General features: G+C 47.8%; 1 protein-coding gene across 4 annotated transcripts in view; it reads left to right on the forward strand.

Annotated features, from left to right (window-relative positions):
• Positions 1-12318, forward strand: part of GGT5 (gamma-glutamyltransferase 5) — a 46583-nt gene that overhangs the window by 1309 nt on the left and 32956 nt on the right. The window contains exon 1 of one of the 4 annotated variants that reach the window (XM_069961176.1): positions 11135-11175. The exons of the other annotated variants lie outside the window; for them this stretch is intronic. Coding sequence (XP_069817277.1) covers positions 11150-11175 — 26 coding nt within the window. The 5' untranslated portion in view covers positions 11135-11149. Of the gene's footprint in view, positions 1-11134; positions 11176-12318 lie in introns of those variants that run through there. 4 annotated transcript variants of the gene reach the window in all.

Here is a 12318-nt window from a genome sequence, read left to right on the forward strand (position 1 = left end):
AATAATAATAATAATAATAATAATAATTAATAATTATTATTTGTAAAAATTATATTTATTTATATAGCACCAACAGATTCCGCAGAACTTGTATACTTCACTAAAGGTAAAAAAAAAGGAATATGATATGCAGTTAAATGGAGCACAGGAGCTTTCTAGGGAACCAGGTACATGGGAGATTTTTCCTGTAATTTGACAAGTGAAGAATACAAAATAAACGCATAAAGTTCACGTAGAGCTGTGAAGCTGTGATTAGAGATGGGTGAATATGCCTGTGGCTGTATCCATGTTTTCCAGGCAGTCTTCAGGATGCATCCACCTTTTCCAGACAGTAGGATTCAAATGCCGAACCCGAACTTTTAGCAAGTTCCCTCACCTCTAGCTGTGACCAGTGATCTGTTATACGCCGCCATCTCTTCAAACACTTTAAAGTAGAAAGTGAAAACAAACCTTGTAAGAGGGAGTTGGATACCTGCAACATGGCTCAGGTCTCCAATGTTGCTGCCATAATTCCGGCATGCAGTATTGTTTTACAAGCTTACAATGTATGGCCTGAAAAAAGACAAAGAGGTCATTCATTTAGTTTTACTTACAGAGTAAGGAGCCATTCACATTCCCGTGCACGGACAGTATTCTGCATACCGGACCTCATAGCTCCAGGCATTAGCGTTCATTACGATGCTGGGAGCTCAGAACGTGTTTATGCAGATGTGTGCCTGGCCCCTAAGAAAAAACAACCCTCAATAGGACATCTAATATCCTTTATCTTAAAAAAAAATCCTATCCTAATCCAAATATAAGTACAGTAACATTATCCTGTAATGTACTCTAGAAATGTATCCAGAGACTTTTCAGACTCTTTCAGCGAGTTTACCCAGAATTGACTTCGCAGTTTCCTTGCACCCACTCTGTCTGGTTCTTGAGAATCAGTTGCAACTCATGTGGTGTCCCACCACGGGTGTTGCTGTTGGTTAGACCCTTCGTAAAAGCTTGTACTTTTAAGTGTAAGTGGTGATGTAGTAGTACCAGAGTTTCGCCACAAGATGTCGGTATTGCCAGTATGTATGCTCAGTTATTGCACAGCTGTAGTACTCAAAGGGTTATTGTTTATTTGTGTGTCACATGGATCCGTATGCCAATGAGAGTTCTTTCCTCTTCTCCTCACCTATCATCTCTCTCTTTACTTCTCACATACGCACTCCTCACCCACTCACAGCACACCTTACACGGGCTGTAGGAAGGAAGTCACATGGGTAGAGGAATTGTAGGGTCTTTTGTCTTTGGACTCTGTAGAGGAAGGACACAAGCCAAAGCGCTCTCTGCAGAAGTCCAGTTGGGCCCTGGCTACTGCCAGGTCCCCAGTCTAAGTTGTGGTCTAGACGCAGAACACATGTACCTTTACATCTTTTCTTCTCAAGCAACCTCACTCAACACTATGCAGTGTTAAACCTTCACTAGAGAGGAAAAGTCAGGAATCATCCTAACCCACGCTGTGGACAAGGAAAGACACAGTGCAGGACAGTATCCATAAAGAAAGTAAAGAAACTGATCCGGATAGAGCAAAGTTGCTGGAAGCCTATGAACTCTATCTCGCAGCGCGGGTGGAAGCAGGAAACCCTCAGCATTTTGCTCATCCCAGGTAACAAGGGGGCATAAAATGAATGGTAACTTTTCTAATCCCTAGATATAATCATACCTCTATGAACATCCTTGCTTTCTGTAATTTTATTCTGCTAAAAGATGTTTAACCATCCACTGTATGATATCTTTAAAGGGGTACTCCAGCGAAAAAATCTTTTACTGGTTTTAGAAAGTCCTGCTTCCTAATCCTGGCTGCAGACGTCCAGCTTCCTAATCCTGGTTGCAGAAGTCTAGCTTCCTAATCCTGGCTGCAGAAGTCTAGCTTCCTAATCCTGGAGTGGGATAAGGGGTGAAGATCCAAAGGACACTTAATTTATGAAGACTGGCGTATGAGTAAATTAGACCCCACCACCAACTACACTGCCAGATTCACTACGAGACGCATGTTTCTTGGTGAATCCGACCTGACCTGTGCCTGCCGTACGGAGGGTGCAGAAATCTACATCTGCTCCTGAGCAGGTGTACATTTCTATCATGATTTAGGCCTGCGAGCGTTAATTATGGTGTAAATCAGGAGCAGGAGGTCACACCTCCTCCCCATATTGCTGCACCCCCCCACCTGCCCATTGGGTAAGCGGGGGATACGGCTGGCATATGCCAGGGATAAGGGGTGAATCTGCGCCTTCCCCATGGGGTACGCCAGTGGCGCAGATTTCATAAATGTCCCCCTTAGACTCCGCTTTCTGGTGTGACCAAAAGCCAAACGGGTTGAGCAGCACAGCGGGTTCTCGCTCGCTGTCTGTTACACATATTGGCCAATAGTTCAATAGACAATCTTTCTGGCAATGTACTTAGCAGATGGACACCATATGAGCAGATAAAAAAAACTTTTGATGCAAGATAATAACAGGTGGAGTTCATTATTAAATGTCAATTGACAAATAATAATGTTGGTTGAAATCTGCTGTCTAACTCTACTTAAAGTGTCACTGTCGTGAATTTTTTTTTTGCAGAAATCAATAGTCCAGGCGATTTTAAGAAACTTTGTAATTGGGTTTATTATCCGAAAAATGCATTTTTATCATGAAAAAGCAGTTTGAAGCTCTCCCCCCTGTCTTCATTGTTCTCCTATGGAGAGAGCTAAAGAAAAGACCAAAACAGGACAACAAAGAGTTAATCTACAAATCCCTCACGGGATATCTCCTGTGACAGTCACCAGTGACCTGTCTGAGCTCGGATCACAGCTGTCACCCAGCTCCGTGCCTGTAATCCTCTGTTATCTGCTTTCTGCTGCCGGCTAACTCCCTCCTTCCTCCTCCCCCCTCCCCTCTCCCTAGAGCAGACAGGGTACGTCTCCTGCAACAAGTCACAATTTTCAGATTTTTCAGAGTGGATGAAAAAGAGGAAGGAGGGGGGGGACCTGGGAAAAGGCTTTTTACATGCAGATAATGGCAGATTTGGCTAATAAACCCAATTACAAAGTTTCTTCAAATCGCCTGGACTATTGATTTCTGCAAAAAAAAAAAAATACGACAGTGACTCTTTAAGGCCATGTAATTTTGTGGCCAAATCATGACCGTTGTTTCAAAACAATGACTGTTATATAGGCGCAAAATCCAAAAAAGTCAGTGAAATGGCAAAAAAAATGTTGTGTGGTCTAAAATAGACTCTGTCAGCAGGTTTGTAGTGTTTGTGAGTGAATCTAATCCTGGCCGGATCATATACACATATACACAGATTCCAATCAGCTACGCGACAAACTGACATGAAGGTTTTTTGCTGCCACTATTGACCTGTGTTATACGCCATGTGAATGTGACCTGAGGGTAGATAAACTAGTGACAGAGAAGCTGAACAGAATGATGTATCACTTAAAGCGACTCTGTACCCACAATCTGACCCCCCAAACCACTTGTACCATCTGATAGCTGCTTTTAAAGATCTGTCCTGGGGTCCGTTCGGCAGGTGATGCAGTTATTGTCCTAAAAAACAACTTTAAATCCGGCAGCGCTGTGTCTAACGGCCGGGGCTTACATTTGTATATGCATTAGGCTGGCACCACCTCTATGTCCTTCCTCCCCACCCACCCCATCATTAGGAATGCTCCAGGCAGATTGCTTCCTATTCCCCTTCTGTGTGCATAATGAACATGGGCTGGATCATTAATACACCTGTGCAAAGCTCAAACAGCAGTAAATGTTCCTGGATCATTCCTAATGATGAGGAGGGTGGGAAGGAAGGACGGAGAGGTTGTGCCAGCCTAATGCATATACTAATGTAAGCCCAGGCCGTTAGACACAGCGCTGCAGGATTAAAAACTGTTTTTAGGACAATAACTGCATCCCCTGCTGAACGGACCACAGGACAGATCTTGGATTAACCCCTTAACGACATCGGGCGTAAACTTACGCCCTCGCGCCCTGGTACTTGGCGCATCAGGGCGTAAATTTACGCCCGATGTTTCCCCGATCGCTGCGTGTTCACACACAGCGGTCGGGGAAGATGGCCTGCTATAAATCATAGCAGGCCATCTTAGCTTCACGGCACGGGGGGTGGTTAACACCCCCCGTGCTTACGATCGCCGCTATTGGCTGATCAATTCAGATCAGCCAATAGCGGCGATCGGAACCTTTCCGGGTCATCGGCGACCCGATGACCCGGAAAAAAATGGCGGTCGGTGCTGTCCGAGGACGGCACCGACCGCCATTACTGTAAAAAGTAATGGTGATCGCCGTGCCACCGGCCCGATCGCCGTGAACGGCCGGCCGGCCGTTCACGGCGATCGGGCCGGTGGCACGGCGATCAGAGTCCCACAAAATAGTAAATACCTGCCCTGGACCCCTCAGCTAGGTAGCCGAGGGGTCCAGAGCAGGTATTTGTACATTACTCACCTGTCCCGGGCTCCTGATCGGCGTCTTCCGGGTTCGCGGCGTTCTCGTCTTCGTTCGGGTCTTCGGCTTCTTCCGTGACGTCACGTTCGGCTTCTCTCGGCTATTTTCGGCTCCAGCGTCGGCTCTTTCCGTATTTTGCGCTCTGCTGCCCCCTAGCGGCTGATATGTGTAATACACTTATCAGCAGCTACAGGGATATTCAGAATGTAGAATTTTTTTTTTTTTTTTTTTTCAAATTTTTTTTTTTCTATTTTCCGCACCCTATCGCCGCTGAGTATTGATCAGCATCGCACGAAAGTGCGCTGCTAATCAGCAACTCCTCCTTTTTGGCGTAGGGTGTTTTTTTTCTATATCCTACTGCCACGGTCTGCTTATAAGTGCCGCACATAAGTGCGGCATTTAGCAGCAACTCCTTTGTTGGCGTAGGTTTTTTTTTTATACTTACTGTAAAAAAACACGTAAAAAACACTACATTACACCACACTACATTGAATAAAGTTTGACACTACACCACTATATACCCCATATACCAATCCCCATATAAAGATGGCCCCCAGGGTGTTTTCGGCGTCAGAGGGATACGTTATTATTACCTCCGACACCGAAACAGCCAGTGAGGATGAATGGGGGGATCGTTCTTTCCTCCATTCATCCTCATCATCCAGTGACGTGTCTGGGGGTAGCGTAGCGTACGCTGCCCCCCAGACACGTCTTTTCCGCCAGTACCGTCCCAATAAGAGATGACGGTATGGTGTGAAATTCTACAAACTGTGTGAGCGTACCTCTGGGTACACTTACAGATCCAGGGTACGTGCACACTGCGGAATGGCGAAGGATAACCCTTTGTGCATTCCGCAGCTGGCACCCACCGGCGGACTGATGGAGGCGCATGTCTCCACCCGTGTCATAGACTCCATTCTATGCACGGGCGGAATCCGTCGTCCATCCAAAGAATGAACACATTGGACGGAGAGCGGAATCCGCCCGTGCATAGAATGGAGTCTATGACACGGACGGAGAGGTGCGCCTGCATCAGTCCGCCGGTGGGTGCCAGCTGCGGAATGCACGAAGGGTTATCTGTTGCGATTCCGCAGTGTGCACGTACCCTTAGAGTGTATGAAGGAAGGGACACTCGAATCCAGCCCCCAGATGCCCCCTCCCCCCCCATCCTCCGAGTTAGTGGGGAGATCGTCCGGGAACTGATCTTCCCACTGCTGGATAACGGTCACCACCTGTACGGGGATAACTTTTATACCAGCACCCCCTCTTCCGGTCCCTCGCTGCCCGAGCTACTGTAGCTTGCGGCACGATCCGAACATATCAGAAGTAGTAATAGAGCCCTAATATTTAGCAGCCATGGAGCGGACCCAGCGCTTCTGGATATGAGGGACCCCGTATCGCACCAGGACAACATTTTCCAGGTGACGTCCCCCACACTGGAGAAAGGGAGACCCCAGAAGAAGTGGAGAGTGTGGCGTAACAGGGGGATCAGGAAGGACACCATTTTCCAGTGTGACACCTGTCCTGATCACCCCGGCCTCTGCATACTGGATCGCTTCAAGGCGCACCACACGTCACTGGGGTTCTACATTATCTAAATTCTGTCCCTTATTCCTATTTCAGGGGTCACGTTGATCCAGGGATTATTCTGATCGCCATTATGGAGTCAGGAAGGAATTTTTCCCCTGTGATGAGGCTACTGTCGTCTGCCTTACGAGGGTTTTTTTTTGCCTTCCTCTGGATCAACACAGGTTGAATTTGATGGACACCTGTCATTTCCAACCTTATAAACTAATAATTGCCCTAATACCCCCAAATAAATTAGAATTGTCCCTTTTCCCCAGCTAAATAGGTATGGCCGCCATTCCCATTAGAGGATGCCATGATGCAATTACAAAGCTTCTGTGCGGCCAGGACAGTAGAAACCCCCCACAAGTGACCCCATTCTGGAAACTACACCCCATAAGGAATCTAACAAGGGGGGCAGCGGGGATATGGCCCCCTGGTGACGGCCACATTTGGGACGTGAAAATGAAAAAAATTGTATTTTTTATTTTCTCGGCACATGTTCTACGTAAGTGCCCGTCACCAGTGGGGTCCATATGCCCACTGCACCCCTTGTTAGATTCCTTATGGGGTGTAGTTTCCAGAATGTGGTCACTTGTCGGGGGTTTCTACTGTCCTGGCAGCACAGGAGCTTTGTAATTGCGACATGGCCTCCATCCTCCATTCCAGCCTCTAAATGGCGCTCTGTCCCTTTGGTGACTTGCCCTGTGCCCATATGGCACATTATGCCCACATGTGGGGTATTTTCGTACTCAGGGGACACTACCCTACACGTTTTGTGTTCATTTTCTTTTTTAACCCCTTGTGGAAATGGAAAAAAATCAAGGCTAGACCAACATTTAGTGTAATTTTTGTAAAATTTTTACTCTAAATCATTAATCTTGTCATGTTTTTTCATTTTCACAAGGGGTTAAAAGATAAAAAAAAACATTTAATGTGTAGAGCAATTTCCCCTGAGTACGGAAATACCCCACATGTGGACATAAAGCGCCATGCGGGTGCAGGGTAAGCCTCCGAAGGGAAGAAGCGCCATTTGGTTTTTGAAGGCTGGATTTGGATGGAATGGATTTCGAGGGGCCATGTTGCATTCAAAAGGCCCCTGTGTTGCCAAGACAGTTGAAACCCCCCACAAGTGACCCCATTATGGAAACTACACCCCTCAAGGAATGTAACAAGGGGTGTAGTGAGCATATGGACCCCACTGGTGACGGGCACAAATGTGGAACAATGTGGCGTGAAAATGAAATATTACATTTTTTACACTATAATGTTGGTTTAGCCTTGAATTTATCATTTTCACAAGGGGTTAAAAGAGAAAAAAACACACAATATGTGTAGAGCAATTTCCCCCGAGTCCGTAAATACCCCACATGTGGACATAAAGCGCCATGTGGGCGCAGGGCAAGCCTCCGAAGGGAAGGAGCGCCATTTGGATTTTGGAGGTTGGATTTGGCTAGAATGGATGATGAACGCCATGTCGCATTTACAGAGCCCTCGTGCTGCCAAAACACTGGAAACCCCCCACAAGTGACCCCATTCTGGAAACTACACCCCTCAAGGAATCTAACAAGGGGTGCAGTGAGGATATGGACCCCTTGATGACGGGCACATTTGTGCCATGAAAGTGAAAAAATGAAATTTTTCCCTTTCACGTCACATTGTTCCACATTTGTGCCCGTCACCAGTGGGGTCCATATGCTCACTGTGCCCCTTGTTAGATTCCTTGAGGGGTGTAGTTTCCAGAATGGAGTCACTTGTGGGGGGTTTCCAGTGTCTTGGCAGCACGAGGGCTCTGTAAATGCGACATGGCCCTTGAAATCCTTTTCAGTGAAATTCAGCTTCCAAAAGCCAATTGGCGCTCCTTCCCTTTGGAGGCTCGTCCTGCGCCCCCCTGGCACTCTATCGCCACATGTGGGGTATTTCTGTACTCGGGAGAAACTGCGCTACACATTTTTTGTCTTTTTTTGCCTCTTATCCCTTTAAGAAAATGAAAAATTGAAGGCTAGAACAACGTTTTAGTGTAAAAAATAAATTTTTCTTTTTTCACGCCATATTGTTCGGAAAATCTGTGAAGCACCTGTGGGGTCCAGATGCTCACCGCACCCCTTGTTACATTCCTTGAGGGGTGTAGTTTTCTAAATGGTGTCACTTTAGGGGTGTTTTTTAGGTTTTGGCACCCCAGAGCCTCTGCCAACCTGAAGTGGTACAGTCAAAAATGACCAAATATAACGGAGGCGTTGAAATTCACTAGGCGCTCCCTTATATCTGAGGCTTGTGGTTGCGTCAAATAGCGCAATAGGGCCACATATGGGGTATTTCTATAAACTGCAGAAACGGGGCAATAATTATTGGGGTGCATTTCTCTGGTAATAGGTTTATAATTATGAAAAATATTGGATTACAATAAAATCTCTGCACAGAAAATTAAAATTTTCAAATTCCTTACACACTTAGCTTTTATTTCTGTGACTCCCCTAAAGGGTTAAAACACTTTCTGGATATGCTTTTGCAGAGTTTGGGGGGTGCAGTTTCTGAAATGGGGTGCTTTGTGGGGCTTTCTAACATACAGGCCCCTCAAATACACTTTAAACCTGAACAGGTCCCTAAAAATATCTGATTTTGAAATTTTACTGAAAATTTGGAAATTTGCTGCTAATGTTTTAAGCTTCCTATCGTCTAAAAAAAATGAAAGATAGTTTAATAAATGCCGCCAACATAAAGTAGACATGTTGCTAATGCTATTTAATATATAATTTATGTGGTATAACCACTTTCTGTATACGCAAAAAAGTTTCAAAGTTGGAAAAATGCATTTTTTCACATTTTTTCACATTATTTGGGTTTTTTTCATAAAGATTTGTTATGAGTATCGACTCCAATTTACCAGAAATGTAAAGTACAATATGTCACGAGAAAACAATCTCAGAATCGTCCGGATAGGTAAAAGCATCCCGAAGTTATTAATGACTAAAGTGACACTGGTCATATTCATAAAATTTGTCTCTGTCATTAAGGCCATTTCAGGCTCTGTCCTTAAGGGGTTAAAAGCAGCTATCTGACGGTACAAGTGGTTTGGGGGGGTCAGATTGTGGGTACGGAGTTGCTTTAAGGCCTTAGTACACGAAGCAATTATTGGGCGATAATCATCTTGTGTAATAGAAGGCAACCATCAGCCAACATGAACGATGTCTGGTGACCATGGCAGGAACATGTTGAAAGACAAACGAGCAATATAGCAGCGATCTGCTGCCGCCGCTCTGTGGAGTAGAAGCGGCTGCAGCAGACTGCTGCTATCTGCTATGGGCTGCCCGCAGGGCCGGCCTTAGGGTAGATGGCGCCCTGTGCAGAATATTCTTTTGGCGCCCCCCCCCCCCCTTCCCAAGCCTATCTCTTGGAGACACACACACTGTATATACTGCTTACACAGACAGATACAGTCACATATACACATACAGACACACGGGGGAGGTTCATCAAACATGGTGTAAAGTGAAACTGGCTCAGTTGCCCCTAACAACCAATCAGATTCCACCTTTCATTCCTCACAGACTCTTTGGTTGCTAGGGGCAACTGAGCCAGTTTCACTTTACACCATGTTTGATGAATCTCTCCCACAGTGTATATACTGCTTACACAGACACATACAGACACACAGTATATATATCCTGAAAACACAGACACACATACAGTCACATATACACATACACACCACACATACCCACCACTGGGAGTTGTTGTTGTCCTACCACACAGAGTCACACAGGAGCATGCTGGGAGTTGTTGTTCTACCACACAGAGTCACACAGGAGCATGCTGGGAGTTGTTGTCCTACCACACAGAGCCACACAGGAGCATGCTGGGAGTTGGTGTCCTACCGCACAGGGGCATGCTGGGAGATGTCCTACCACACAGAGCCACACAGGAGTATGCTGGGAGTTGTTGTCCCACCACACAGAGCCACATAGGAGTATGCTGGGAGTTGTTGTCCTACCACACAGAGCCACACAGGACTATGCTGGGAGTTGTTGTCCTACCACACAGAGCCACATAGGAGTATGCTGGGAGTTGTTGTCCCACCACACAGAGACACACAGGAGTATGCTGGGAGTTGTTGTCCTACCACACAGAACCACATAGGAGTATGCTGGGAGTTGTTGTCCTACCACACAGGGGCATGCTGAGAGATGTCCTACCACTCAGAGCCACCCAGGAGTATGCTGGGAGTTGTTGTCCCACCACACAGAGCCACACAGGGGCATGTTGGGAGATGTCCTACCACTCAGAGCCACATAGGAGTATGCTGGGAGTTGTCGTCCCACCACACAGAGCCATATAGGAGTATGCTGGGAGTTGTTGTCCTACCACACAGAGCCACATAGGAGTATGCTGGGAGTTGTTGTCCTACCACACAGAGCCACATAGGAATATGCTGGGAGTTGTTGTCCTACCACACAGAGCCACATAGGAATATGCTGGGAGTTGTTGTCCTACCACACAGAGCCACATAGGAGTATGCTGGGAGTTGTTGTCCTACCACACAGAGCCACACAGGAGCATGCTGGGAGTTGTTGTCCTACCACACAGAGTCACACAGGAGCATGCTGGGAGTTGTTGTCCTACCACACAGAAGCATGCTGGGAGTTGTTGTCCTACCACACAGAGGCACACAGGAGCATGCTGGGAGTTGTTGTCCTACCACACAGGGGCATGCTGGGAGATGTCCTACCACTCAGAGCCACCCAGGAGTATGCTGGGAGTTGTTGTCCCACCACACAGAGCCACACAGGGGCATGTTGGGAGATGTCCTACCACTCAGAGCCACATAGGAGTATGCTGGGAGTTGTCGTCCCACCACACAGAGCCATATAGGAGTATGCTGGGAGTTGTTGTCCTACCACACAGAGCCACATAGGAGTATGCTGGGAGTTGTTGTCCTACCACACAGAGCCACATAGGAGTATGCTGGGAGTTGTTGTCCTACCACACAGGGGCATGCTGGGAGATGTTGTCCTACCACACAGAGCAGTAACACACAGAGCACACACAAACTCTACTAACACACACAGACAGAGATAGATATACTCACAGTCACACTGCAGTAGTTGCGGAGGATGTCTCTGCCCATGAGGAGAAGCAGGTAGAGCGGAGGATCACACTGCTGGTGTCTCCGCCGGGGGAGGGGGCGGGGTTATGGGCCTCTGTGAGCCGGGAGACGCTGTGGGGGGCGGGGGATGGGGGCCGGGCTGCAGTCACATGTCCGGGGAGAAGAGCTTCCTCGGCTGCTGTGCTGAGGCAGGGGACGGATATATGGCCTCAGGGATGCAGGTGGCGCCCCCTTCCTGCCGGGAGTGCACAGCGCCCTGTGCGGCCGCACTGCTCGCACACCCCTAAGGCCGGCCCTGGCTGCCCGGACAATCTAGTGATCACCCAGACAGCCCCCCCGTGCGCAGCTCCCTGCGGCCTCCACTGCACTCACCCACTTGCTGCCGCTGACAGCGCTCGTTTGCTCCTCCAGATGCCCCGTGTAAAAGGGCCTTTACATTGCTCTGTGCAGCTGATTCAGAGATATCCTCCTGAATAACATGGACAATAAATAGGGCTCTTCATTATGTGCATGAGCCCACTAGTCCTGGATATTCATGAGAAGCAGAAAATTCCGCCCACCAGCTGCTGATTGGCAGTTATCTATCCATGCTGTGTATAGGCAGTCAACTGTCAATCAGCAGCTGGAGGGCCGGGGGAGGGGTGTGCCAAGAATCCTATTCTCCTGCATATTAGGAGAACGGCTTAACAGAATAATGTAAGTACTGTAATACTGATCTTTAGAGCATATATATTACTAGTTAATGCTGCCCTCATTATATACCTAGTGAAAGATTCCCTTTAGGTTACAAACCCACTTACCGGATCTGCAGCGAGTCTCCTTGCTGCGTTTTTGCAGCGAGACTCGCTGCAGATCCTGGCCCTATACTTTCAATAGCAGAGAAACTCGCAGCAGGGATGTACATCCCTGCTGCGATTTTGTCTGCAGCCCGCCCCATTAACCCCCCGGCCGCCGGACATTATACATTACCGGGTCCCCGTTCCTGCTTGCTTCGGGGCTCCCGGTGTCTTCACGGCCCGCCCGGCCAATCAGTGCGCTGCGGCGGGGCAGCGCACTGATTGGCCGGGCGGAACGTGCCGGGAGCCGCTGAAGCAAGCAGGAGCCGGGATCAGGTAATGTATATCGCCCCCGGCCGCACGATCGCCCCCAGCCCCCGACCGCACCATCGCCCACAGC

This window comes from Dendropsophus ebraccatus, chromosome 3 (assembly GCF_027789765.1).
Source record: "Dendropsophus ebraccatus isolate aDenEbr1 chromosome 3, aDenEbr1.pat, whole genome shotgun sequence".
In the NCBI taxonomy this organism is placed as follows: domain Eukaryota; kingdom Metazoa; phylum Chordata; class Amphibia; order Anura; family Hylidae; genus Dendropsophus; species Dendropsophus ebraccatus.